The following is a 27,149-nucleotide window of genomic DNA, read 5'->3' as shown; positions in this document are numbered from 1 at the left end:
TGCGAAAACACGAGGTCGTCCGCCTTGGAGTGACCTTTGAGACGGAACTTGACTGTGACCTTTCAGGCGGCCTTAACTACACTTGGACCATGTTTGACTCTGCAGGGCAGGTTTTCCCTTTGCCTCTTGTAGACACACACAGACACAGCCTCATCCTGCCCAACCATCTCCTGCACTACGACACGTACACCGCCAGAGCAAGGGTAAGTAGTCGTCACGCATCGACCCTTAAACCTGGACCGGGGGGGATTTGTTGTTCTGCTCCTGACCACACACAACCAAGACTCAAATGGCCATTGCTCCGCAGGTTCAGGTCGGCGGGAGTGTGGTGCACAGTAACTACAGTGTGAGAGTGCAGGTAGTACCGAGCCCTCCTGTTGCCTTCGTCCGGGGCGGCACCAATATCTTCATCAACAAGTGGAACGACACCATGGTCACCCTGGACGGGCAGAGATCTCACGACCCAGACTTCCCCATGAACCCAGTCAGGTGCAGAAACAGTGTAATGTACGCACATTTGTATGGTATTACTCAAATAAGCATTCAATCCCAACAATGTTCTTTGTCATTTCCTTAACAGCTTCAGCTGGACATGTAAACCGGTCAGCTCCATTACCAGCTCCTGTTTCCACCACCATGTTCCCACTTCATCCCCTGTGCTTGCGTTTCCTGCTAGTTTCCTAAAACACGCCTTTGACCAGTTTCAGTTCTCGTTCACCGTCCACAGTGGAGAGCGCTCAGCTTCATCAGAGACCTTCCTCACCTTAACGCCAAATGTGATTGGGTGAGAGTTCTAATAAATAAATAAATCACTGAGTGCAACAGTAAGTTACTGGCATCTGCTGCCAGTATTTTCCCGTTAATTGTCTGTAAGTTTGCGCAGATTTACTGTAATCCAATTCACGTTAATATGTAAAAAAACATTTACGGTATTATACCGTAAAATAACGCTAAATTCCTGGCGTCCCTGCTGCCAGTAAGTTATGTTAATTTATGGTGAAATTGAGTGTTTACCTTGGGAGTTTTACCATGTATCTGAATTTTCCCAATACAGGAAGGTGTCTGTTTCCTGCCCTCAGTGCCAGGGAGACCAGGTGAACTGGCACAAGTCCTTCTCTGTCGGCGCCTCGTGTGAAGGCTGCAATGTTTCTCCAAAATACATCCAGTACACCTGGAGCCTATACCTGGTCAATGCATCATCCAAGCCTGTCATACAAGGTTAAAAAAATATGCATTTGGACATTATTTTGTTTTGTAAGAAAATCCATCCCCTTAATTGTATCCTTTTCTGTTCTAGTGCCGTTTTGTTACACAGTGGATCTCAGTGCTCCGTCTAGCATCGTGGAGGGTTCTGCCATTTCCCCTCTGACTCCTGGGACTTCCACCCATTATCCACCTGCTACAGGTGCTTCACAGTACACCCACACAGTGTGTCAATACATGCCACTGCTTTGTCTGCTTTGCATGTGTTGGCCTCTGTAAAAAGGAGAAGTGCATACAGATCAAACAAAACCATGTCAACTTCACTTCCTTCTTTTCCTCCTTGCTCAGATGTGATTGACACTGAGCCCTGGCCTGTCTCTGATCTAGTAGACATAAAAACAGAGGGATCAGGTAAGGCCGGTGCAGCTGTTTCTGTTTGAAATAAAAATCCACTTACAGAGTGAAAGAGTACAAAAATATAATAAAATATTATGAAGACTTTTCACAATGAAAAAACAAACAAAGGAAAGACATTTAAGACATGGCCATCAATAGGACAGATCAACAAGATATAATGGGCAAGGTCAAAGTTAGAGTAAAGTGGATGGTTTATGAATTATTTAACAGCTTTTGCTCTTTAAATCCAGGAGAGGAGTCCTTTTATCACCTCCTGGGGGAGTATGGCCCTCCAAAGCCTTTGTTCTCCTCCACTGAATACCCGCAACTCACCTCTGACAACAGTGGCGCCCAATATGCAGACCACTTTCGCCAGGCTGACGTTATCAGTGAATTCCCAATTGAATCTGACTCCTCTGCTGACTGGGAGTTTTCTTTTCCTGTTCTGGAGAGCGAGGACATGGGAGGACAACAAGGTGAGTAAAAACTAAGTGGAAATATTGGCTGTGAAGCTTCTTAGATCTGACAGTGTCACAAAATATCTCTTACAAAGTCAAATGATTATTTCATTTGGTCAGAGAATGATCAAAAAAGATGTTCAGTTATTCTGGCTGATCAAACCTCTAGTGAGGGTAAAGTGGAGCCAGACAGAGAATTATGTAAGACTGACAAACTTCCAGTGGTGGTAAGTACATTTACTCAAGTACTGTGCTTATGGAATACTCTCACATACTTGTACATGCGTCAATGGTCCGGTCCCTTACGCACTTTGTAGAAATAGGAAACACCTACCCATTGTCTTTTTTCTCTTCATAACACATTTGTACATGTACACAGTCTGCGCAGGTATTCAGCCTCTCACGTTAGCCCAACTGTAAGGTGCATTACGATGATTCTATGCCAGATTCAGATTACGATGTTCCCTTGGTGAGCGCAGAGGAAGGAAACCCAGGGGCTTCAGCAGGAAGACCCACAGGTAAAGCGCATCTTTTCCCATGTCGATAGTCACAGCTGTGGGATGTGGGGTGTTAATCGCTTGCTTGTTATTCCCAGGTATGGATGGGGAGAGCGACGGTCCAGCAGATGAATCATTCCACTATCCAGCCTCCGATGAAGATGAGGGGAATAACCTGATACATTCCAGACCATCCGTTGTGATCCGGGAGTCGGTTTTGCTCGATTTACCCAGAGACCGAGTAGACAGAGGGCTTTTTGAGTCCTACACTTACACAGGTAAATTATTCAAAAAACCCATATGAACAAGTTTCTGTTCACCAGCCACCCTTTGCAGTTTTTAGACACCTTTCTTTCTTTTTCCAACCCAGGCATTTCCTCCCCTTGGCTGAGTTTCAGACCATACAGTCTGATTCCTGGGAGCAGATACATGTTGGCGATCACAGCCAGTAAGTTTTACAATAATAACAGAAGCCGCGTTTCTCGACCCTCCTCACATTTGCTACAGTGCTATTTTACTTTGTATCTACTTTATCTAAGAGGAAAATCCAATAATTAAAATTGGTTATTGTTAAAATGTTCCTGAAGTACAATGGATGTTTGCTTTCCTGGATTGTTGTGTCCAAACCTAAAAGGGTGTTTATGGAAATTTAACAGATGAATGTCGATGCTGATGTCATTCCTCCCTTCCTCAACTTAGAATCTCATGATAGTTTTCTGGGCCAGACTCAACTTTTCTTAAAAACCAACCCAGCTCCAAAAGGTGTGACGTGCCAGGTGCAACCAGTCAGAGGGAGGGAGTTATACACACACTTCAGCATCTTCTGCACCTCAGGGAAAGAGGTATTTACTGTGTCATAAAGTGAACACACAATGACCCTCTCATAACTATTTCTATTACTTATTCAACCTTCCATAGTTTAACAGACCTGTGTAATTTAAGGTCCATTGTCTGCAAGCAATTTCCAAGAATTATTGTCAGGTACAGGAAAGAAAATGAAGGCACATTATACTCTGCATTAACCCTCTTTGCTTTTGATATTTTAGTTCCCTCATTCTTGGCTACCTCTTTATTTCTACATATTCAAACATACAATGACACTCAAATCTATCCATCTAACGTTTTACTGCAGTTTGAATCTATTTGAACTGTTCCACAAATGCCGAGTTTCACACGTTTATGTGTGTGCGCTGAAGGACTTAGTGTACGAGTACAGTGTCCGTGTCGGAGATGGACCTCCCAGGACTCTGTATGAGGGGAGAGACTTCCAGTACTACTTCAGCCTTCCTTCTGGAGACCCCAATGATGACCACAAAGGTAAACTGGCACGCACAGACACTGAATAATACCTTTTGTATCGCACAACTAAGGCAGAGATTCCCCTTTTCATTCATTGAGGGATTTGATTTTTTTTGTTCCTCCAGTAACTATTTCCACGGAGATCAAAAGCAGCATGGATGGGGCGGCCTCTGAACCTTGTCTTGTCACCGTCCGAGTCCAACCAAGCTTCTTCAGAGACGCCCCCACTTCATCCCATGGTGACCCTGACCTGGAGCTGTAAGAATCACCGTACCATCACACAGTCAGGATTATGGTTGTCTGCAGGATATTGTCAGAGGGATTCTCTGTGTATATACTATATGCGTATCATGAATCAAGTTCTGTGTCGCCTTAGGAGGTTTAAAGTACACCTGAACGATTTACTGTATGACTATTTGTGCAGTATAATGTTGTGTCAGTAATATTTCTTTCTCTCCAGTTCAGAGTCGGGTCTGAGGAATCTTTCGTCTCTGGTGCGAACTGGAAACGGCGTGGAGATTCGTAACTACATCAGTCTCCTCTCCGGCATCCTCAACAGACTCAGCCTGGACGCTAAGGCCAACGCACACGCCCAGAGACGCACACGCAACGCGCTCATCGGAACCATGTGTGAGCTTGAGAGCAGTGGACAGGTACTCACACAGAATATACTGAACCTTAAGGATAATGTAGTCCCATTGGTGATTTCAACTCTAAAGAAACACTTTGCTGACATTTTATTTGATCCCAGGCATCATTGGTGGACAACATCTGCATCCTGAAAGACCTTTTACAAGTTACAAACCAGGTAGGGGAAACGTTTGACTTTCATTGACAAAGGTTGGATACATGCTGAAAGAAAGAAATCATTTCCCATGCAACCTTCCATCTCGTTTAGGTGACATTAGCGAGTGCGAGACGAGTCACCGTCCACACTCAGGTCGTCTCAGAGCAGTTTTCCAGTGCTCCAGCCTGGTACTCTCAGAAGACACTGAACACCCTGGTAGCCTTGCTGTCACACTGCCTGCAAGCTGCTCTGACCACCAATGACTTCAGACCTGAGATGTCCGCCAGTGGCGACATTACACAGGCGTTCGGCCCGGGCCGACGTGATGAAATGCAGGACTCACCCAGCGGCGTCCACATGGAGCGAGGATCACCAACTTCAACAAAGCAGGCCCTGCAGCTCGTGGCGGATATTCTCCGGACGGCTTCAGACCTGATGCTGGTGAGAGAAGACAAACGCGTTCTTGTGAAACTGCGTGTTTCTCATATTTGTGCCTCCTTTAATCCCTCAGCGCCATTTCTTTCCCTTTTCTTTCAGAAGTACATTTCGTCCCATGAGGCCCACGAGCACAGCGTCAGCACTGGTCTCCTCGCCTTGTACGCCACATCGCTGAAGCAAACCTCCGCTGTCCTCAGCAGTGGCTCAGCCGCCTTCCACATGCCTGACTCCCTGGTCCAGCGTCTTTTTGTTCATGGCAGCGGGGAAGCAGGGGGCAGAGTGCGCCGGCCGTGCGTGCTCGGCGTGCTGACCGAGCTCAGCCGCAGTCCTTACACCTCGGCTGCTTTCCAGCCGAGCGGGCCGGTGGTCGACCTCAGTCTTTACAAGTGCAGCACAAAGAGAAAGATCCCCGTTCGCCCGCTGATTCGGCCGATGAACGTCACGCTGCAGCAGCCACCGAGAATCGTACGACGACCGTCTCTTCTTCTCGCTTTCGCTTCTGTTTGCACCGTATCGCCACAGTAGAGCACTTTGTTAAGTGAGAGTTGCTGACCATGTGACCGCGTCCACTCTGCAGAAGAGCGCGGCTCCCGAGTACGTCCTCCTGCCGAGCCGGGTCAACTACCACAGCTTCAACATTACCCAGGAGCACTTGCATCAGGCCATCCAGCTGAGCGTGGTCTTCGCGCCGCCGCTCAACAAGGTGTTTCCCATCATGCTGCTCTTCAGGTAGACCTGCGTGAGGTATTATACTCACTCAGAGCAACATAGTACAGCAATGTGATACTTTTGATCGGTTTCTTGGGTAAAAAGCTTTTGATACAGAACCAAACCAAGAGTCTTTGTTGTGGCAGGATGTTTGAGAGGCCGACTCCCAGTGTACACCACCTGCACAGGATTCATTACTGGGAGAGGAACACCACACGCTTCACTCTGCCACCATCCTACCTCAGCAGTAAGCAATGTCTTGATTCCGTCTTTCGGTTTTCAGCTTCTTTTCATTTTCATAGTAACCCAGTAAACAGAAACAGAATTCTAGCTTGAGCTAATTTGCCATGCTATTCATAGATGGGGCCCACATAACAAAACAAGAAAACACACAAAATGCATCACCAAAATGCTATAATTTCTAGGTGCAGGGATCGGTCACCTGGCCCTGCTGAATGCCAATTTTGGGAAAAAACCCAGACACAAGCACCTAAATGAACAGGTGAGTTACGGTGTCACAGCGGACAGCAGCCTGTGTTTGTCCTGGGACGGCCACCAGGGGGCCTGGACTCCCGACGGCTGCGGGACACAACAAGCCGACATGGCTGCTGCAGTCAACTGCAGGTAAGGCAGGGTTTGAAGTGTGTGTGTGTGTGTGTGTGTGTGTGTGTGTGTGTGGTAACGTATTTAGACCTTTCCCGCTGAGGTATTCGAGTTAACACAAGTGAATCAGTGCTTGCTCGTTGGTGTGTGCGCTGTGTCTCAGCTGTCACCAGTTGAGGCCGCTGACCGTGATGCAGCAGCCAATCGCGAGCAGCCACGACACAACCGACCTGGACCCGTTCCTCAGGTGATTTAACCCTCCTCAGAGTTGGATGATGTATTTAACTAGAGAAAACAACATTTTTTGGCAGAAATTTGCACCTTGGAAGTTGGACCGTTGGATCGTCCAGTTGCACACATATAGAACAATAATGCAACGTGAAAAAATGTCCAAAGTAGACATTTGCTGCAGTTGCCTCTCTCCCTCTCTGTCGCCTTAGTGTGTCCAGGGATCTGACAGTGCTGGGTGTGCTGCTGCTCTGCCTATGCCTGTACATCCCGGGGTTGCTGATGTGTCAGAGAGCTGACGTTGGCTCTGAGGCAAATCGGAGAGCACACTTTCTTTCTGACAACTCTCCATGTGACCCATACCTCTATGCTGTGACGATCCACACTGGTCCTCGCTCTGCAGCCCGCCTCAGTGCAAAGGTGAGCTCAGCAGCAAGTGTCACGTTGCTTACGCTTCAACGTATTGCTTAGACTAAAAGATCGTTACCTGAACTAATGTGTTTGGGAAACCGTCTCCACATCGTTATCAGGTTTACATAGTGCTCCATGGTAAAGATGGGTGCTCCCAGACAAGAGAACTACAAGTCCCAGGATGCAATCTGTTCAGGAGGAACTCTCAAGACACCTTCATATTAAGGTAATCCAAATATCATTCAAACAATGTTCTGCAATATCCGTACCATACTGTATAGCTTAATGTTTGCTTTGCTCATTTATTAACACTTCAGTGTGTTCTCTGTCTTGGACGCCACAGCACGTCAGACAACTTGGGTCCAGTGTGGGGGGTTCACATCTGGCATGACAACTCTGGACCCTCCCCAAATTGGTACCTAAAACAAGTGGAAGTATACGAGGTAAATTCCACCTTTTGAGTGCTTGTAACAGGTGTCATTTCTTCAGCATGAGGACGTTCTCTTTTTGGGGTCTACTTTCCATACAGGTGGGAAGTGCGCGTGTGAAAGGACGAGCTTGGTTCTTTGTGGGTCAGTGCTGGTTGGCTGTGAACAAAGATGATGGCCGGGTGGATAAAATGCTCAGAGTTGGCACTCATGGAATAAGCTTTTCGAAGGTAGTGCATTCAGGCACACGTATGAACGCTGGGTTAGAGGAAAACCCTCTTTTTAATCTTTTCTCCCATGTTGCCTTGATTTCCCCCTGTATACTCGCAGATGTTCTGTCTCAAGCTATCGGACTACTTGGCCGACTACCACATCTGGATGTCTCTGTACAGCTGCCCCCAGCCCAACCCGTTCACACGCACTCAGAGACTCGTCGTGAGCCTCCTGCTGCTGTCGGGATACGCGTGCGTCAACGCCGCAATCCTATCAAAGATGAACGATCGGGTGGGTTAAAGTACGACTCCTGGTGCAGGATGACCCATCCGAAGCGCCTTCCCCATAACGCTGGTGTTTCTGATCACAGCAGTTGCCGTTTGAGCTGGGCCTTGTGGACCTGTCGGCCGTTTCTCTGGCGACGGGAGTGTTGAGTGTGGTGGCAGCGTTGCCCGCGGCAGCTTTGACATCTTTCCTGTTCCGGCTGCGCAAGCTCAAGCCGATGGGGCCGGTGGTCCAGCACACGAAGGGTCGACGGACGGAAAAGGACCCTCCTGGAGGTTTGTGCTTAGATGGAGTTAAACGTGAACATGGATTTTTTTCAAAATTTCCATCTTCTTCTTTTTCCCCCAACAGTATGCAATAACTCATCCTCTGAAGCCTACGCCTACTTATTTTTTCTGTAAGCTCTTTTCTTGTCTCCTCACAGATGCCCTTTTGTTACATGACAGTATATTCGAGCCCCAGCTGTATTGGAACAGTCTTCAGCAGTGGGCTCAGGAAACCTGGACGAACAAATACCAGGTTACACCTTTTTTTTCTCCTTTCCTTGTTTTCTCTTTTCTCGTTTTATTCTCGCATGTTTCATGCCCATCTGACCATTCTCCTTGTGTTTGAAGGGCACAGAATTGCTGCCAGCGTCCACCACCATTCTGGAAAATAAAAGCACAGGTAATAAACCTGTAATCCAATCCGATGTAGTCCCAAGAAAGGAGGACTCTGTTGGAGTTAAGAACGACACAAGACCATCGCTTCAAAATGTGTTGCTGATTACAGAGAGGAGAAATCTTGATGGAGCACTCCGAGGAAAAGAGTTGGATATTTTAAGTGGAAACAGCAGGTTTCCTGGATCCCAGAGGGCTCTTTTGTCCAGTTCCGGGGATGCAAGACTTGCCTTTCAGAAGGACGAGGAACATCAAGGGAAGCTTTTGTCGGACTGCGGCTACGAGGAAGACTGCCATCGGCAGGCAGTGTGGCCTGCAGAACACAGTCTGGAAGGGAGCGCATCGACGCCGCTACCTCAGTGGTCTCATTATGTGGCCTGGAGCCTTTGTCTGCTGTTGTCCCTCTTCTGCCTCGTGCTTTCTGCAGTGCTTGGACTGAGGTAGAATATCTGTGACGGCATTCGATAATTAACTTATGAAGTGTACACATTATAGGTGTTTGTCTCTGAGTGAAGTTGATGTATGTTTTTGCCTTTTTGTGAGTCAGGTTCAACAGCAGCAAGGTTCTGCTTTGGATACACTCTCTTTTCTTCTCCCTGATGTTTTGCATCTTTTTCATCCAACCAGCTGTGGTAAAGCAATTCCAGTAAACTCTTTTAAACTATATTTCACAAAAAATAAAATAAAAAAGTAGAATGAAATGGGAAAAAAATGCAATTAACTCGTAAGTACTTTTTCCTTTGCACATAAAACCATGTTACTTTCCTTCCGCAGATTATTACAGCAGCAGTGGCCGTTTCCTTTTGGCACAGGAAAAGATCCGACCTTCACGGCTTCTCCAGTGTCAGAGATATTGAAAAGAACACTGCAAATTTGTGGAACTGCAACGGCGCTCAGCAACCAGCAGAGCAGGTCGGCGCACCTGCCTTTCCACAAGAGAGATGCTCGTACCTGGAGAAGGTGGTGACCAGACCGCTCTATCCGTTTCCCATCTACTCGCTTCTATTAAAACACGCAGTTCCTTACTCTGATCAATCAGCTGCTTGGAGATCGTCGGCGAGCCCGCTACCTCCGTCGAGTGCGCCCGCCGACTGCGGCAGAGCTGAGGAAAACCTGTGGCAAGAAGAGAAGGGAGACACTTCTCCATAATACTCTCAGGTATGCACACGCGTATGTGTGTGTGTGTGTTTGTGGGTATAAGAATCCAAGCTGTGAAAGGAATGAGCTCCTCTTTTCTTTCCATCCAGGGAGGTGTCACTCTGTGGCTGCATGCTTCTCCTGATGCTGTGCATAAGTTATGGGACCTCATCCACTGATCATTCCCACCTCAATAAAGCTGTAAAGAAATGGTTTATAAGGTAACATGCACACACATGCTGTCTGTTTCTTTGTACTTGTTGCGGTCTGACACACTCAAACATCTCACTTCATCTTGCAACAGTGGCGATGATGCATTTATGTCCATACAAAAGCCTGAGCACTGGTGGAAGTGGGCACAGGGCCGTCTCCTTGGTTTACTGTACAAGAATGCATCCACCAGGACCGAGGTAAGCCACAAAGGTTCTGCTGTCACTCACTACTCCATGGAAGTATCACAGTACATGCAGGTCGCTAAAACCCACTGAAGAAATGTACTTTTGAGGAAAATTTTGATCCATCTCAAATTCATCATAATTAAACTGCACCGAATATTCACCAACAGTCACACATGTTGATTGGAGAGCCGATCCTGAGGAAGACAGAGATGTCCAACTCATTTCATGGCCAGGTAGGTAACAAGAGGAGACAAGCGGTTACAATATTGCTACTACTGATATTATTTAAGTTCACAAAACAATTCATGTGCTCATATTTTAGTTAGTTTAGTGATGATTTTCTTTTGGATAAGCAGAAAATATGTTAAAGGGGGACAATAATGAGATTTGGCACCCATTGAGAAAATAGTTAATAGTTTTCCATAAAACCTAAACAATATAAAATCTATAAAGCAAACATATATTTCTTCAGTCATCCAGTGCAATACTGTCAAGCAACTAATTTGTCTAATCTAATCTAATTTAAGACAGATTTTTACTATACCAACTCCCACTGTAGAGTGCAGTTTCTCCTAAATATACTCTTGTAGTCCAGTGATTATTTTTAACATCTTTCAAGATTTAGAATTCATTATATTTAGAGATGAATTATTTATTGACTGTATATTTCTTAAAGCAACCATTGTGTTACTAGAAGTGTTTTATTTGATTTATGATTTCTTTTCCTAAGGCAAGCCCTCCAAGGACACGTGGTCACTTGGACTGCTACTTGGGACCAAGTACCACTGTTGGCTTAGGCCACACAAAGTAAGAAACGGCCCCGCAGCACAAATGATCATTCAAGTTTTTCCTAATACGATCTCCTCTGACTGGATTTTCTTTGATATCGTCACCATCACCATTCAGTTGTCGTCTTCTCCGCTGCAGGTCGGATGCTGCGTCCAAACTGAGGCTCCTGCATTCAGAGGGCTGGCTTTGCAGACAGTCTGTCTCTGTCCACTTCACCTTGTTTAGCCCGGCGCCCAACTTGTTCACCAGTGTGACGGTGCTCTCTGAGCAGAACCCCACCGGTGTTCTGCTGCCCTCTGTTGATATCCAGTCAGTTAGAGTGCATCACACTCCGGCTGCGTGGGACTATGTTGTCATGGTGTGCCAGGTAAAAAAAAAAATGCGAAAATGACTTTTCTTCCGTGAAAAATACTCGTCTTCAAAACCATCATGAAGACGCTAAACAGCTAAAGGAGCTGAGTCTATGGATACAAATCAAAACTATTGTTAATCGAGTAGTTTTTCAAAGGAAAAACACAACACAACGATATACTGAATAATACTAATACTAATAACATTAGATTAACGATGTTTATCATCGATCTAATCTAATAATGAACATGAACAACCAACAATACAAAATTTTAGTGATCACCGCTAATTGATGCTAACAGCCAAGACCAAGACTGCCCATCATTATTTTCTGATGTTTTTTGTTTTTTAATCAGGGCATTTCATTTGTGGATTCCTGCCAGGATGTAATGCAAATTTCCACATATGAAGCAAAATGTTTGCAAGGAAGATACCAAACCTGGCTTTTGGGGTTCCTCATGTGTTTTTTCCCTCCTCTCCAGCTCCTCTTCCTTGTCTTCTCCCTGCTGCAATTCTGGGATCACGTGTACGCAATAGGGCAGCAAGGCCTGATGAGATACTGGAGGACACCTTTTAACTGTCTGGAGGTGAGTCTTCCACGTATGCATAACCACACACACACACACACACACACACACACATACACACACACACACACACAAACTGCAACTATCGACACAATAATAACACAAAATATTAAGACTTATAGGCTCACAGCTCAAAGCTGCACAGGCACACACATACACACGGACTCGGCCCCAAAACCAGTGCAAACAAGATCACAATGACCGAGCTTGAAGGGTAAAGTGACCTGTGGCTCTTAAACCAACATACCTGTGAAGTTTGGCGGTCAAAGCACACATCGGTGTAAAATGTACACGATTATACTTTTACGCCTCACTTTCTTTCCGTCTCTTTTTTCAGGTCAGTTTGCTGACAGTTTCCTCCCTGCACTATGTTTATTGCATCTATCGCTCGATCATTCTCTTGGAGGTTGTGGAGCTGCTGCAGAGACACAACTACAGGGGACACGTTGACGTCACCCTCCTGGCTACCGTGGAACAAGTGAGACAAAGAGACAAGGAAAAGAAATATTTAGTGTTAAGAAAGCAGTTCACCGCCTACCCTGCTCCACTTCATTACAGGAAAATAAAAATAACCTTGTGTTTAAAGAGATAATTCTGAGTAGTTAATATAAATTAAATGTGATAAATTACAATTACAGATAGAGAAGTCCCTGTAGAGATTATAATGAGGGTTTAAAAAAATAACAGCGATGATCAAGAAGTTCTTTGTCTCTGCAGGACATTCGTACTCTGCGTGGCATTACGCTCCTTCTCCTCACCACGAAGGCTGTGACTGTGACCTCCACATCCTCTGGGACGCTCCTCCCCTGCTCGCCCTCCAGCCTTCTCTGGCCGACGGTACACTCATTGTTGAATTCCCACCCGTTAGGAAAGGTGTTCATTCCAATTGGCAATGTGTTTTTTAAACGATGGCTGAGAGGTCACCGACTTGAAAATATGTACAACTGTGTCATCAGATAGAATGCTGTTTGTAGGGAACTATAATAAAACCGTCACATGGTAGTCCACATTTTGCCTTAATGTGTACTAGAATATGACATCCTTCTTTTGACAGGGATAACATAACGAGAGTCCTATTAATATGTTGCACTCCTGTCCAGTTGGACTGGAAAAATGACCAGAAATTATTTAGGCAATTTGTGTGCATCTCATTCCTAAATTTCCACCCTCTTCAACTTGTTTACATGGGTATTTCTCACAAAACGGTCAGGATGCAAGCCCACTAAACTCTGAAAAGACAAAAAAAGAAGGTCCCAATCTTCCGTTCTAGATTGCGGGTCTTATCCTGATGGTGGCGCTGTCCTGCGTTGGGAGTCTCCTGTTGGTACACAGACACTGGGCCTTCAGCTCACTTCCGCGCTCCCTCCGGACCCTGCTCTGTTGCTGCGGGGGCTTCGGGGCCCCACGGGGCCTTGGTCTCTCGGGTAGTCATGTCCTTTATGGTGGAGTTCTCTGTCTTTCCTCTCTTGTGTGGAGAGCAGTGGTAAATATATAACTTTTAGTTTTTTCCTTTGGTAATGATTGCAAGTGGAAGATGTAGAAATCTGTCAGTGATGACCAGCCATCTGTCTTTCTCGTAGGTGATGGGTTTGGTGTTCTCATTGGTCAGAAGAGCCAAAAGATGGACAAACTGGGGGAATGTCTTCACCGTAGCGGAATTCGCCGACTACATCAGACACGCGGCCTTTGATCTTGTTGGGAAGCGTAGACACGCATGGCAGGAAAATCCTCTGGAAGGGAAGGTGGGAGAAAAACTTGAAAAAAGTGTCACGTTAACTGTTACATTAGATTACATTACATGTCATTTAGCTGATGAACCATAAGGATACAAACTCAGAAGAACAAGAAACAAGAAAGTGCAATTTCATCACAATTATCGAACTCAATTACTTTTATTGAGAAAATGCTTTACCTATGTATCATTTTCAAAAAAGAAACATTTCCTGTAAGTCCTGTAGCCTCTTATCCTATCTTAAATATTACATATTGCACCACCTGATCATATTTGTCAAGTTAACATCAACCATGCCCTCTTTTTTTCAGACTTACTACTTTGAAGAGTTTGAAAGCTTAGTAGATGAACTACTGTTCAGACTGGATGCCTTCTCAGACAGTCTGCACCGCACTCTGCCCTCTAAAGCCCAGCACCCCAGGGAGGAGGACAGTCCCGTCATCCCACAAGAGGCCTCCAACTTGGACGCACAGGTGAGCCAGACACAAAGATCGTGAAAAAAAGACACACATACATGCAGTGTATGCACCCATATACTGTACGAAGTTGCTCTCACATACTATACATTATTTTAAACAGGAGTATCTGAGTGGTAACACAGCTGTCATTGGCCATGGAGAGGCCTTGGCAGCATCTCACCTGCTCAGGTAATAACAGTAATGGTCTACTTAGGTTATGCCCCTTTCTTACGCAACATTTGAATATCATAAATCACAGTTAACTGGAAATATGTACATTTTCAAGAAAGATGGCTGATGTTTTTCCTGTGTGACATTACTTTACCAGGTCCAAGCTTGAACAGAGGGGAGAGCATTCCTCCTCAGACGATGCTGTGGAACGGCATGCTTCACTAGGATCTGAAACCATGGCCAAAGAAAACCCAAAGGCCAGAGGGCTTCATGCATATTTAGAGGCACAAAACTACCCCTCCACCTCAGAGTCAACATCATGCATCAGCGCTTGGGCAAAAGATGTTCCGGAGAAGCGAGTTAACAAAGGGACCAAAACAAATGAAAGGAGCTGCTTGATACAAACACAGGCCACATATGCAGAGATGGTGGTAGAGGTTCTAGTCCACCAGGAGCCTGGGAGTGTAGAGCCAGGTAAACAGGAGGCTTCTTATTGAGAGAACAGTTGTGGATGGGGCACAGCAAGCGATTGAAAAAAGTATTTCTTAATATAATAATACATATATTATATATGTATAATATTTTTTACTGTGTGCCAATCGTTGTTATTCACCGCTTTAATTAGCAGATGATAATATTACCTGAACCTACCTAATGTCATTGATGCAAAAACGGTATCACTATTTGTTACTTTATAATTGAGTGTAGTTGATGTAAATGTAATAATACATGTATTCCAGCTATGCTTTGCCCATGATAAGAGCTGACAGATATGTTATCATTGAGTTGTACATCACATAAAGAGATCCTTTAACTGAACCTGTCAATCCATATTAATGATTAAAGTCACATTTAAGTTGCACAAGTTTGTGCATCCTACGAGGTGAAAATGTGTCGTTACTCAAAGTTTCCCTCAAACTATCATTCAATATAGCACACGTTATAAAGTGGTAGTCTCTTTACCCCCGTGTCCGCATGGACGCGTTCCAAGACGTGCCTAAGGAAACGATCGATACGCGCATCCAATAGGATTCCCCCAACATGCAATTGAGTGGCGATTCCTGATTGGGGGACAGCCGAGGAGGAGGACCAATCACGGCGTGGCAAGTCAGACAAGTTGCAGACAGGGGAGGTGGGGAACCTGGTTCCGGCAGTGATTAGTTTGTATGAAACCGCAAGCCGCTGCCTTTTACAGCCATATACGTCAGTATTGATCCGGACAGCGCGCCCATTAAGCCCATAGAGCTTTGATGATATTCATCAGCGGTGTTAGCTCAAGTATTTAGCGCTTGGCTGTTAACGGGCCGCGTCACATTAACACAATGAAGAAGGTTGCCCTGCTGCTGCTGGTGTTGCTCGGCGTCGCGCATTTTGCAACTCTCAGCCGATGTGAAGAAGGTAAGTTGGGGAAGTTTTTGTTAATTTATTATTATTATTTACAACCTTACGTGTAACTAGAACCCGGCGAGTTATTCAGCGATACCGTTTTTTCTGTGTGTTTCCTGCCCGTTATTGTGACGCGAACTAGCTAAGGCAGCTAAGTTACTGATTGGCTAATCTGCCAGCGCTGTTAGCGGCGAAGCTAACGGCACAGGTGAGCTGACGTTAACGTCATCAGAACCTCCACGTGCACCAATGTGAGTGTTCGCAATCCTAAGTAACGTTAGCGCCTCTGCTGTGGCGTCACGTGGTTTGTGTGCAGTCAACCTCTTTTGCAAACGGGAAACATGCGTTCATCGTTTGCTGCGTGTTTGTGTTCAAACTAAAGCTAAAACTATTCCTCCACTTGCTCCCATTCGTTATGATTAAGATGTTAAAGAGGACAAGAAGGATGCTGAGGAAGAAGACAGTGACGATGAGTATGAGGAGGAAGAGGAGCAGGGAGATGATGGAAGCACGGAGGTGAAAGAAGAGAACGGGGTGCTGATCTTCACCGACAGCAACTACGACGCTTTCATGGCAGACAAAGACACGGTGCTGGTGGAGTTTTATGCCCCATGGTGCGTCTGTCCTCCTGGACCTTCTCGTATTCACATGGACGTCACAACGTGCGGCTTACTTTCCATATCCCCGCTTAACTTTTCCTATTTTTATTTTTGGTGTCCTTTCTTTTCAGGTGTGGCCACTGTAAACAGTTTGCTCCGGAGTATGAAAAAATTGCCCAAACTCTTAAGGAGAATGACCCGCCCATACCTGTTGCCAAGGTGGATGCAACGGTAGCCAAGGAGGTAGCGGGCAGGTTCGAAGTGACTGGGTACCCCACCATCAAGATCATTAAAAACGGGCAGCCTGTGGATTACGACGGCGCGAGAACAGAGAAGGGTAGGAACATCTATGAATCCTCATCGCCGACCCTTTCAAACCATCTGGACCCCTTTTTTATTGATGTCTTTTTTTTAATGTGTTTTCTTTTTTTCTCTTTTTAAATATACATTTTCTGCAGCTATCGTGGACCGAGTGAAAGAGGTGGCTCAGCCAGACTGGAAGCCCCCTCCTGAGGCGACACTGGTGCTCACCAAGGACAACTTTGACGAAACGGTTAACAACGCTGACATCATCCTGGTGGAGTTCTACGCTCCATGGTCAGTGCGGAGTGTCTAGTTTGCGCTGTTAATGGCACTTCCTTTGGGGCGAGAAAAGGGACACAGTTGACAGTCGCGGTGGAGACTTCAGAATAAAACCCATGTTGATGATTTGGCTGTTGTGCATCTCCTTTCCTCAGGTGCGGACACTGTAAGAGTTTGGCTCCGGAGTACGAGAAGGCAGCCAAGGAGTTGAGCCTGCGCTCGCCTCCCATTCCGCTGGCCAAGGTGGACGCCACCGTGGAGAACGAGCTCGCCTCCCGCTTTGAAGTTACGGGCTTTCCCTCCATCAAGATCTTCAGGAAGGGCAAAGTGTTTGAGTACAACGGACCCAGAGAGCACCGCGGTAGGCCAACGCTACCTGACCTCCCTTTTTGTATACGAATACATTTTACTTGTTGTTTGTGTTCATCACTTTTGATCCTCTCTCTAGGCATCGTTGACTACATGGCCGTACAGGCAGGGCCTCCCTCCAAGCAGGTCCAGGCGGTGAAACAAGTGCAGGAGCTAATCAAGGACGGCGACGACGCCGTCATAGTCGGCGTGTTCTCCAGCGACGAGGACGCCGCCTACGCGCTCTACACCGAAGCTTGTAAGTGGCCCGGGTGGTGTGTGTGCAACGTGGTTAACGTTTGCCGTGCGTGCGCGTGACCCGGCTGCTGTTTTTCTTTGCCTTCTTTTTTGGCAGCTAATGCGCTGAGGGAAGACTTCACCTTCCTTCACACCTTCAGCTCCGAGGTGGCCAAACTGCTCAAAGCGTCGCCGGGTCAGATTGTCTTGGTTCAGCCCGAACGGTTCGCCTCAAAGTACGAGCCAGCGTCTCACACTCTTGCAGTAAAGGTACTTTTTAGGGTCTTTATTTTTTATCCTGATTTTTAGCCTGATTTGTTACAAATGTACTTTTGAAGTCTTGACCCGTTCACTGATTATTATTTTTGTTTTTTGGGGGGGGTCATAGGACTCTACGCCTGTGTCAGAAGTGCAGGAGTTCTTCAAAAAACATGCAATCCCTCTGGTGGGCCACAGGAAACCGAGCAATGATGCCAAGCGCTACACCAAACGACCCCTAGTGGTTGTGTACTATGGAGTGGACTTCAGCTTTGACTACAAGAAAGGTCTGATATCTAAAAGGGAAAATGTTCTACTTAATGGCGAAAATGTATCTATTTCAATTATTTAATTTTCTTCAATTATGAAGTCTTAAACCTTAGATATTTTAATTTGTACAATATGGCTTTATGCTAAAGTTTGTATTGATATACTATGACATAACATTTTTACTTTTTATGCCATTTTTTTAAATACTGGTATTTCCTACTTTTGACAATATTTTTGTTTTACCTTTGATATTTCTTTGACATTTATCATTATTTGGGATTCATTTTTCCTCATTAATTACGATGAAAAACTACTGACAAGACAGCTACAAAAGTAGTTTTATAATGTGCGACACTATGACATATCAGGACTTCTTTCTATTGACTTACTATATTATGACTTTGGCCTTTTGATATATTGTATAGTGCTTTATTTAAAAAAAATTCTAGCCTGCTACAATATATAGTATGTCTACACTAATCATTTTTTATAAATTATATCAAAATATTTTGGTGTGTGTTCCACCCTATGACCTTTTATAACTAAGACCTTTTCTATGGGTCTATTTTGTCATTTTAGTTTACTTACTTTGACATTTCAACCTACGGTACGCTGACCTTTTAACATACTAATACAATGTTTTGTGACGTACGACTGGGCCGTTTTTTTCTTCACAATATATAGTAATACTACTTTATTTAATTTTTAGCTACACAGTTCTGGAGGTCCAAGGTGCTTGAGGTGGCCAAGGATTTCCCAGAATACACATTTGCCATTGGCGATGAGGAAGACTACGCCGATGAGCTGAAGGGCCTCGGCCTGAGCGACAGTGGAGAGGACGTTAATGTGGGAATTCTGGCAGATGGGGGCAAAAAGTTTGCGATGGAGCCGGAGGAGTTTGATGCCGACGTGCTGAGGGAATTCGTTAAGGCTTTCAAAAAAGGTCTGTTTTGTGGTCTGAATTTTTAATGTAATCATTGACTGTTTGGGATGCATTCAGTTTTTCTTCAGGTTTTTTCAGGAAACGTTTATTGCCATCATGTCAGACATGCATTGAATTTGACTTGAGGGTTGGTGCATGACGGATGACAGTACAATAATGGACAACATATGCTATGGTTTAGTACGCTAAGAAAGTGCGTCTGTCGGGGGGGTGACGTGGGCTCTGTTGATGAGCCTGACGGGAAGTCTTAGTCCTGATGGACAGCATAGTTTCCTTTTTTTGGAAGTTGTTTACAATTGCAATATTTTTTTGCTTATCTGCATTATTTATTAGTGGTGATTAAACACTGGAAGTTACTGACTCTACATTTTGAATGTCATGTTCATAGGAAAGCTGGACCCCATCATCAAGTCTGCGCCGGTGCCAAAGAACAACAAAGGACCAGTGAAGGTTGTGGTGGGAAAGACCTTCGATGAGATTGTCATGGATAAAGAGAAGGACGTCCTCATTGAGTTTTATGCTCCCTGGTGTGGCCACTGTAAGAAACTGGAGCCTGACTATTTGGCTTTGGGCAAGAAGTATAAGGGGGAGAAGAACCTGGTGATTGCCAAGATGGACGCCACCGCCAACGACGTGCCGAACGAGCGCTACGCGACTGGAGGCTTCCCTACGATCTACTTGGCGCCGAGCAACGACAAGCAGAACCCCATCAAATTTGAAGGTGGAGACAGAACAGTAGAGGGCTTCAGCAAGTTCTTGGAGAAGCACAGCACCAAGCTATCACAGAAGAGAGACGAACTTTGAGTGTCTCGCGATGATTAGCTAAGAACTATTAAACGTGGGGCGGGAAGTTACTGAGTTGCTGTTATAATTGCAATGACCAATCATCCTTTTTAAGTTTGTTTGTTCTAAAAGCATGTAAGTACTATGGGACGTTTCCATTTTTTTTTTCAATAAAACAATGATGGGCCACAGAAGCTTGTCACTGATCCATACAAATTTGTTTATTTACAATGTAAATATTGGTTTTACATATTATACAGGCCTCCAAATCTCACTTTGCCCCAACAATCACTGAACAACTTGTACTTGCAGCTGATCTGGCTGAATTCTTGAGCCATAACACAATACTACACACACACACACACACTTGTGCATTCAGAATCTGGCCGGGAAACTTTAAGTGCAAATGCATTTTACATCTATACCTACACATTAATCACATTCTTTACTAATGCAATACTAAATCTGATCCTGACTGAATGCAGTCAAGGCAACATAAGACTTCTTGCTTCTGTGTCAAAGGCACTTGATGCTGGTTCTCCTGATGGTTATGAGAACTCTTGTGTAAAGCGCACGTGGAAATCCCGGATCTTTTGCAGCACGATCTTCAGCTTGTCAGTGGGAGGTAGGATGGTCATCCTGAAAGCAAAAGGCCGATGTGTAGCAAATTACACCATCATGACCTTAATTTAGTAATACAATAACCATGCATTGGAAGTTCAAAGCAGACATGGAAGGATATGAAATATAGTCTTTGGAGATCAACTTATTTGTACTACCTATAGCACAGGAAAAGCCATAAAATAATAAATGGTCCCACTGCTTGCAGTAGGATCCTTTTTTTCCATTATTGAATTAAGGAGTAGATGGTACAAACCTGAAGTGGAAGGTTCCCTCTCTCTGACCAAAGCCACTACCTGGCACCAGGCAGATGCCCTCCTCCTCCAGCAGCCTCATGCAATAAAACATGTCTGGGGCGAGGCCTTCCTCCTAAACATGGAGACACACACGTTTCAAGACGTCCACATGAGACCAGAACGAGGCTCATTAGTGACGTATGGCGAGTGTGCAGAGCAGACCGTGGCCTTGTCGATGGCCCTCTGCGGTAGAGCGATTCGGGGGAAGGTGTACATGGCCCCCTGCACGGGGTTACAGGTGATTCCAGGTACTGCGTTGAAGATTTGCTCCGTCAGCCCAGCCTTCTCTGCTAAAGTTGCCAAAACCGCCGCCCGCTCCTGAAAGAGAAACAAGAGAAAACTCTGGTCCTTCATAACAAACCGGCAATCTGTGAAGGTTTCCATCCCTGACTGATATATATGCCTTAATAAATCCATCCTGAATATGAGAATAATCTGGCTTTCACTAATCACATCCACTTCAATGTGGTGTATATTACAGCCGTAATTGTAAATATATGTATTTTTGCAATAGTTGAGAAAACCACGGTATAATATGTCATAGTAGAGTACGTCATAAAAAAAGGCTCTCTGGGCGCGGAGGACTTGCTGCGGTGTTTAAGGGGTTCACTCAGACCAGTACACGGATGTGTGGGAGGTGTTCCTCAGACCTTCATAAACTGGAGGTAGGAGGGCTCATCGGGCTGCGGGGGGTTCACCACCAGGTCCAGGAGAGCTTGTCCAGGAACCGGGGGGCACAGGCGCACCGACACCATTTTGGTGAGTTGAGCCTTCACCTCGGGGTCCATGTTGATCACCTCCATGTAGCCCCCACGGAATCCACACCTGACAAAAGTATTGGTTTGTAGAGGTAATAACTACAGGGATCTTTTAAAATATCAATAATAAAGTGTGTGCAAACACGCGTCTTGCAACTCACTCTCCCATGTAGCATTTGGAGGTGGAGTGAAAGGAGGCCATCTCCACTGTGGTGGAGTACTCTGGTCCCATCTCAAACAACACCCTTTTGAAGGAGTGGAACTTACAGCCCTCTGCATACACATTGTCCTGGTAGACCTGCAAGAGGGGAAAAACACCCCATTTATACTGAAATGTGCAGTACAAGGGTTGACAGACAAAGGATCACTGAGCTCATAGAAAACTAGATACTGGATCTAAATTCCATACATGTTAGGATTAAGCAAGGAAGTCACCCTTTTCATTAAGTCATTGATTTTACTAAATGTTTTGTCAAGGATGACAAATGCATTCATATTGGTCTTTACTCTTTCAACCTAAAAGGATAAGGTCGTGGTGTGGGGGGAACTTCATAATTGAGGAGGTGTTGTGGTGAATTACTTCATCGGCCATGAGGAAGAGACGCTCCTCTTTAGCGAATCGGATCACATCTTCAATGCACTGTCTGCTCTGGACCTGACCTGTCAGACAACCAGAGATTGATCTCACACACACGCTATAAATACCAGTGACTGGCGCACAGAAAGCCCCATCGGGCGGACGTACCGGTGGGGTTTCCTGGGTTGATGATGCAGAGGACGCGCGGATTGCAGTGCTGCCTGGCCGCGTTGACGGCCCTCCTGAGCTCCGCCGTGTCCAGACTCCAGCACTTGTCCTCGTCCAGGTAGTAGTTGATCTGCACGGCGGCCAGGTCGGCCAGCGCCGCCGAGTACAGCGGGTACTGGGGGATGGAGATCATCACTCCTGTGCGGTCACGGCCCTCGCCGCACACCAGCATCTTCAGCATGGTCTGGGATTAGGATAATGAACCAGTGAGAAAAAACCCAATTAATTTAAAGAGGATATAATAGAAGAATCGATTATACACCGTGTTTAGACTGTGTCCAGTTGGGACGGCCTCCTTGCTTGAACCACACCCATATTGACTCTGTCTTCATTTCATAGCTCTAGTTGAGCCCCAGGTGTACAAACACGTGTCAGAGTACACCAGACCACTTGGGTGTCAGTTCCTGTTATTGTAGGCGTTTCCAGGATCGAACACACAGGCACCTGTTTTAGTTTTACAAACCTGAATCAGCTTCTGTTCCGACGGTGACTAAGATATATGGGCGCAGCAGAGTTCGCGATGAGCAAAGTACAGTGGAGTATATAATAAACGAGGTGAATAAAAGGACAGATTGAAAGCCCGCAGGGTGTCGGCAGCGTGGCGCAGAGACGATAGCGAAGCGGAGCCCGTACCACGATGGCGTCGCTGGCTCCGGTGGCGAGGTAGATGTTGTCGGGGTTGGAGGGGATCCCGCCGTCTCTCTTCTCTATGTAGCGCGCCACGTCCTGCCGGATGCACTCGATGCCCTGGCTCGAACTGTAGGCCCCTTGGGACACGCGGAAATATGAACTTTGAATCAGACGGGGGGGGCGGGGGGGCGCCACATCGATCGGCTGCTCCTCTGTTTAAATATTGTTCGGATAGCTTGCTATTGAGCCGACGGATGTGTGAATGTGGTTGGTGGAGGAGGCGGGAGTTGTCTGACCTATACTGTGGCCTCCGCAGGCCCCGAGGATACGCCGCGCTCTCTGCTTGGCGTCCTCCGGGAACTTGTCGTCCTGCAGGAGCTCAGGGTAAGCGCACAGGGCCAAGACCTGAGGAGAGGAGGACACGTGTCTCACAGGGCACCCTGGAGCTTTGCTTGTATGAAAACGTGCAAGAACAAGGGTTGTTAAACACACACAGTCAAAGCTGTAGTTTTCCTACCTGTCTGAGAAATGTGATCGGCTTCTGGCCCATGGCGTGGGCGTCCCCGATGTTGGCCTTGATGACCTCATTGAAAGGTTTCTTGACTCCCTTCGGGAGACGGAGACAGAGCCAAGGCGAGAGATTACGCACCACAGAACAAGACTGGATTTAATTATTTTGACACAGCTGGTTTACAACACTAGCCTCATAATAATAATAATAACCTCATACTGTCAACGTGATTCATTGATATTGCCTGCAGGACTCGGACATTCTTCCGACATCTGGGCAATACGTCACAATCAGGACATTGTGGAAAGTAGCAGCGCACTCAGCTCAGAATATTAAATCACACAACAGATCCACGGCAGCAGCAAGCACCAAGAGATGCCCACCGATAAAAAGGGCCTTCTTATGTACAATGGGCAAAAGAAAGCAACTTGTTTCAGATAGAAGCCTTTATCAGCGGAATTACACCCGCCGCCACGATGCAGATAAGATTCAATAAGCGTCCCCGTGCTGCTGTAACCTCACATGGCGTAAAGAGACAGAGGGAAATGAATAAAAAGAGCTTCAACCAGTCCATCACAGGCCGACGTCTTCCAGAGACACGAGGGTTAATTGGGGTCTTTGCGCTGGCTTAAATCTAATCTAAGTCTATTTCATTACATTCCTCTCCTCTTCCAAACCGTTTGCACCAAGTGATTTAATACATTTTGGAATCTGCGCTCAGCAGGCATCTATACATTTCATTGAATCAGAAGGTCAGGCTGTTTATCGGGACGGGAACCTACATTTAGGCTCATACCTCCTGCGTAGCACTTCCCATCCTGAACAGAAGTGGAATGAAATACACTTTATTGCGGCTCAGCGGTTGTGACAGCAAACTACCATGCGATAAAATGTTTCTTATCCAAATACCAGGGGAAAGGCCTTCAAGGGTTTGTCCTTTCGGTTGAGTCCACGTTATCAGTCATGTGACCTTGTGCGTGAAAGAACAGGGCCTGCAAGATTCTGCCCGATAGAAGTCCGTCTGAGATCTAGGTAAGAGGATGTGGCACGTTCCCTTTTTGACTCCCCGTCTTGTTCCCCAGCCACAAAGAGGCCGCTGTTCTCTGGGGGGGGTGGAGGAGGTGGGGAGGGGGGCGCGCTCCGTCCTCCTGCTCACTCAGCGCCAGGCACTGATTACGCCAGCGAGCCGGGCCAAGGAACCTTTTAGATCACCCAGCTGAATGGAGCCCGACCTAGTTTTGCATCTTACTAATGATATAAGTGGTGGATGTGACATTTTCTGTGATGTAATAAAACCTCGTTCTTACGCGGATCTTTTGCTTTTCAATGCAAGCCGGAAAAAGCGTTAAGAATTTGTAAGTGTCATGGCATGCACACACTTGCATAAAATCTGCTGAGCAATCACTAAAAGTGCTCCAGTCACATATCTGACAGGAAGCGAACCCAGAGATGCAAACCCTCCTGACTCCTCTGAAATATCCTGTATTTTAGATTTCAGATTGTTTCACAGTTTTGGTCTTAACTCGTGTACGTGTTTGATCTCGCAACCTTAGCCCTCCTGGACTTTGAATTGGACCCGTCTAAAATAAACCTGTGTAGGGAAACACTTCATGGCGCTGCAGCAAAGGATTCCAGTTATTCCTGGCAAAAAGTTTGTTTTGGGGAGTGTTGCGAGGTAAGGGGGGGGGGGGGCTCCTCTTACAAGAGGAGTAAAAAAACAAGTGGATTACCAAGAACCCGAACACTTTCCTGTGGAACTCGGGCCGCTTGTTAAAAGGCCAGTGACGCTGCCGGGGCCTCACAGCTGCAGCTTCGTCAAATGGACTCTCTCTCCCAAGGCGGGGAGGAGGAGGAGGAGGAGGAGGGAGGTGGGAAAACCAGATAGACAAAAGAGGATAGAGAATGTACCCTCTCGTCTTACATAATTACCATCCACCATCTACACATCCTGCCAGGTCACCTCAGGCCGCAGCAGTAGTGAAACTCTGGGGAGGCGCATGAGGACCATCACGTGTCCCGTGAGGAGAACATAACTACAGAGAGGATTACGTTACGCTCCTCTTCAAAGACTTGTGTAACCTTTTATATGAAAGGTTATGAAATGTAATACGAGTAACAGCAATGCTGACACGTAGAGACTTTTTTTAAATGAGGAACTATAGTGTCTGTCTGCTGAACCCAGTCAGCAAAATCTTTTCCAGGGCCAGCATAATTGATTAGCATATTATGAGGAATCAGTTAAATAACATGTTCCCTGTCAACTGTTGCTGGTGTGTGCAAATACAATATTTAGCAGCTGCAATTTTATTTAACAAAATTAAAAAGTAAAAAAATAAAAAAACGATTTGGAAGTGCCGAAAATATATCAACTTCTAGCTTTGTGAATACAGATAATAACCCCATTAAAACATCCACTTCGTGTAGGAACACCTATGTCATGTGACCTACAACCGCTAAAACAGCTTTTCCCAACTTGGATCAACTTGGCTTTACCTCTTTGAGCTCCTTCTCTATCTGCAGAGCCCGTTGGACTATGGCCCCGCGGACCGCGTACTCCACCCGCTTCACGTTGGGGTTCATGTTGTCCACAGTGAGCACCTTCACCCGGCTCGCCAGCCCGTTCGCCGCGTGCTGTGACATGTTCGTTTGGACACGCGGGCTTCGTCTTCGCCGACCTCTGAAAAAGCTTGAAGTGTACAAATGCGTTCACTTGCTCTCCAAAAGCCGCTCGCGCGTCAGTCAGTCAGTGGCGGCTCTAATCGCGCTCACGCCGTCTGCCGGGCGCCACGCCCCCCCACGCCCTGGTTGGCTGCCGTTTCTTGACTGACTTCAACTGATGCGTTTACATGACGTCGGAGAAAAGTAAAAACAACGGAGACAACTTTTAGGAATAACAGTGACACGCTTGAGTGGAGTAAGAGCATCAAAGGAGCAAATAAATAAATAGACAGAGCAAGTTAATAATTGCGGAGTGTCTGCTTTGGATTATCAAGAAGTTGGTACTTGGTAGTTACAAAAGTACCAACACAACAATACAAAACCACTCCTGAGTTCAACACTCCCCACGTTGCTTGTTATTCATACTTGGCAGCAGCTAAAGTGGCAGGATGCCAAACAGTGGCTTACGTGTACAAACAAGACTTTACGTTTCGAGCTGTGTGACATTAGAGAGCGCACATAATACAGAACAGAGGAGGTGTCGCAAGAAACCACGTGGGGGCTGTTTTGTCCGAGCTCATTTAATCCATCGTGTGACCCGATGGAAGAACAAGGGGATTTATATCACAAGACCCGCAGGTTTCCAAGGTTGAAGCACATTTCTTTCTTAATTGTGCTACAATGTTTATAGATTTTAGCCAACACATAAATAAATATACCCAACTGCAGCTCACATCCAAATAAACAGGAATGAGAAACAGTTTTGGGATGAAGTCAGGGAACAGTTAAAGGGAATCTGGGAACAGTGAAGGGGATCGCGTTACGAACGAGGAGCAGCATTGCTCGCAGACGCAGTAAATGCAAAACTCGTCATTTGAATGTCTTTTTGAAGACAGAAAGGGAGACACATAACGAGCTGCCTGTGTGTAGAGAAAAAACAGTGGAAGAAAGATACAGCCCCCTCCCCGGATGTCTTGGAAAGGGACGCGGGAAAGACATTTGATATCTGAATCCAAAACGATTCGCATTCACGCATGTGACGTTCCGGTGACCTCGTGCCGAGGCGTGCGTATTTATGGCAGTGTCACGCGACACTTCAAGATGTCTTTACGCATTTTATTATTTTTTTAAAGACAGATCGCATAAAAAGAAACCTCTCTCTCTCTCTCAAAGTCGCTCTTCAGCTTCAGGTTCTATTCAAATCGGGACATCCACGCACTCCACGGAC

General features: G+C 46.0%; 3 protein-coding genes across 3 annotated transcripts; 2 read left to right on the top strand and 1 right to left on the bottom strand.

The window, feature by feature from the left end:
• The first annotated feature begins 9 nt into the window (after positions 1-9).
• LOC119198413 (polycystin-1-like protein 1) lies at positions 10-15,114 on the top strand. Its single transcript, XM_062559055.1, has 46 exons — positions 10-203; positions 308-489; positions 581-784; positions 1,055-1,218; positions 1,298-1,405; positions 1,552-1,614; positions 1,851-2,075; positions 2,504-2,575; positions 2,653-2,832; positions 2,925-3,002; positions 3,254-3,396; positions 3,751-3,871; positions 3,979-4,111; positions 4,314-4,506; positions 4,605-4,661; positions 4,752-5,081; positions 5,178-5,543; positions 5,656-5,807; positions 5,933-6,033; positions 6,212-6,410; positions 6,553-6,636; positions 6,830-7,037; positions 7,148-7,254; positions 7,372-7,471; positions 7,558-7,686; positions 7,787-7,960; positions 8,040-8,229; positions 8,379-8,473; positions 8,569-8,620; positions 8,726-9,053; positions 9,161-9,245; positions 9,388-9,573; positions 9,653-9,771; positions 9,861-9,971; positions 10,055-10,160; positions 10,316-10,381; positions 10,879-10,955; positions 11,076-11,304; positions 11,771-11,875; positions 12,213-12,353; positions 12,593-12,712; positions 13,146-13,358; positions 13,456-13,617; positions 13,919-14,080; positions 14,187-14,254; positions 14,394-15,114. Exons 1-46 carry the CDS (start codon positions 90-92, stop codon positions 14,731-14,733), a joined length of 6,942 nt encoding a protein of 2,313 aa, XP_062415039.1. The 5' UTR covers positions 10-89; the 3' UTR covers positions 14,734-15,114.
• Positions 15,115-15,363: 249 nt separating this feature from the next.
• Positions 15,364-19,821, top strand: pdia4 (protein disulfide isomerase family A, member 4). Its single transcript, XM_037455546.2, has 10 exons — positions 15,364-15,634; positions 16,047-16,236; positions 16,353-16,558; positions 16,680-16,818; positions 16,959-17,164; positions 17,252-17,410; positions 17,507-17,658; positions 17,777-17,933; positions 18,626-18,859; positions 19,248-19,821. The coding sequence occupies exons 1-10, from the start codon at positions 15,559-15,561 to the stop codon at positions 19,661-19,663; spliced, it is 1,935 nt and encodes a 644-aa protein (XP_037311443.1). The 5' UTR covers positions 15,364-15,558; the 3' UTR covers positions 19,664-19,821.
• Positions 19,822-19,848: 27 nt separating this feature from the next.
• si:ch211-217a12.1 (alanine aminotransferase 2-like) lies at positions 19,849-26,025 on the bottom strand. The gene is made up of 11 exons (XM_037455547.2): positions 25,757-26,025; positions 23,270-23,359; positions 23,049-23,157; positions 22,756-22,889; positions 22,063-22,306; positions 21,898-21,977; positions 21,479-21,615; positions 21,210-21,384; positions 20,722-20,877; positions 20,520-20,632; positions 19,849-20,281 (listed from the first exon to the last, which is right to left on the bottom strand). The coding sequence occupies exons 1-11, from the start codon at positions 25,901-25,903 to the stop codon at positions 20,191-20,193; spliced, it is 1,476 nt and encodes a 491-aa protein (XP_037311444.2). The 5' UTR covers positions 25,904-26,025; the 3' UTR covers positions 19,849-20,190.
• Positions 26,026-27,149: the final 1,124 nt, after the last annotated feature.

The sequence above is a fragment of the Pungitius pungitius genome, chromosome 19, assembly GCF_949316345.1.
Source record: "Pungitius pungitius chromosome 19, fPunPun2.1, whole genome shotgun sequence".
Taxonomy (NCBI): domain Eukaryota; kingdom Metazoa; phylum Chordata; class Actinopteri; order Perciformes; family Gasterosteidae; genus Pungitius; species Pungitius pungitius.
The sequence above is the reverse complement of the archived record's forward strand: the minus strand, read 5'-3'. Positions and strand labels throughout refer to the sequence as shown.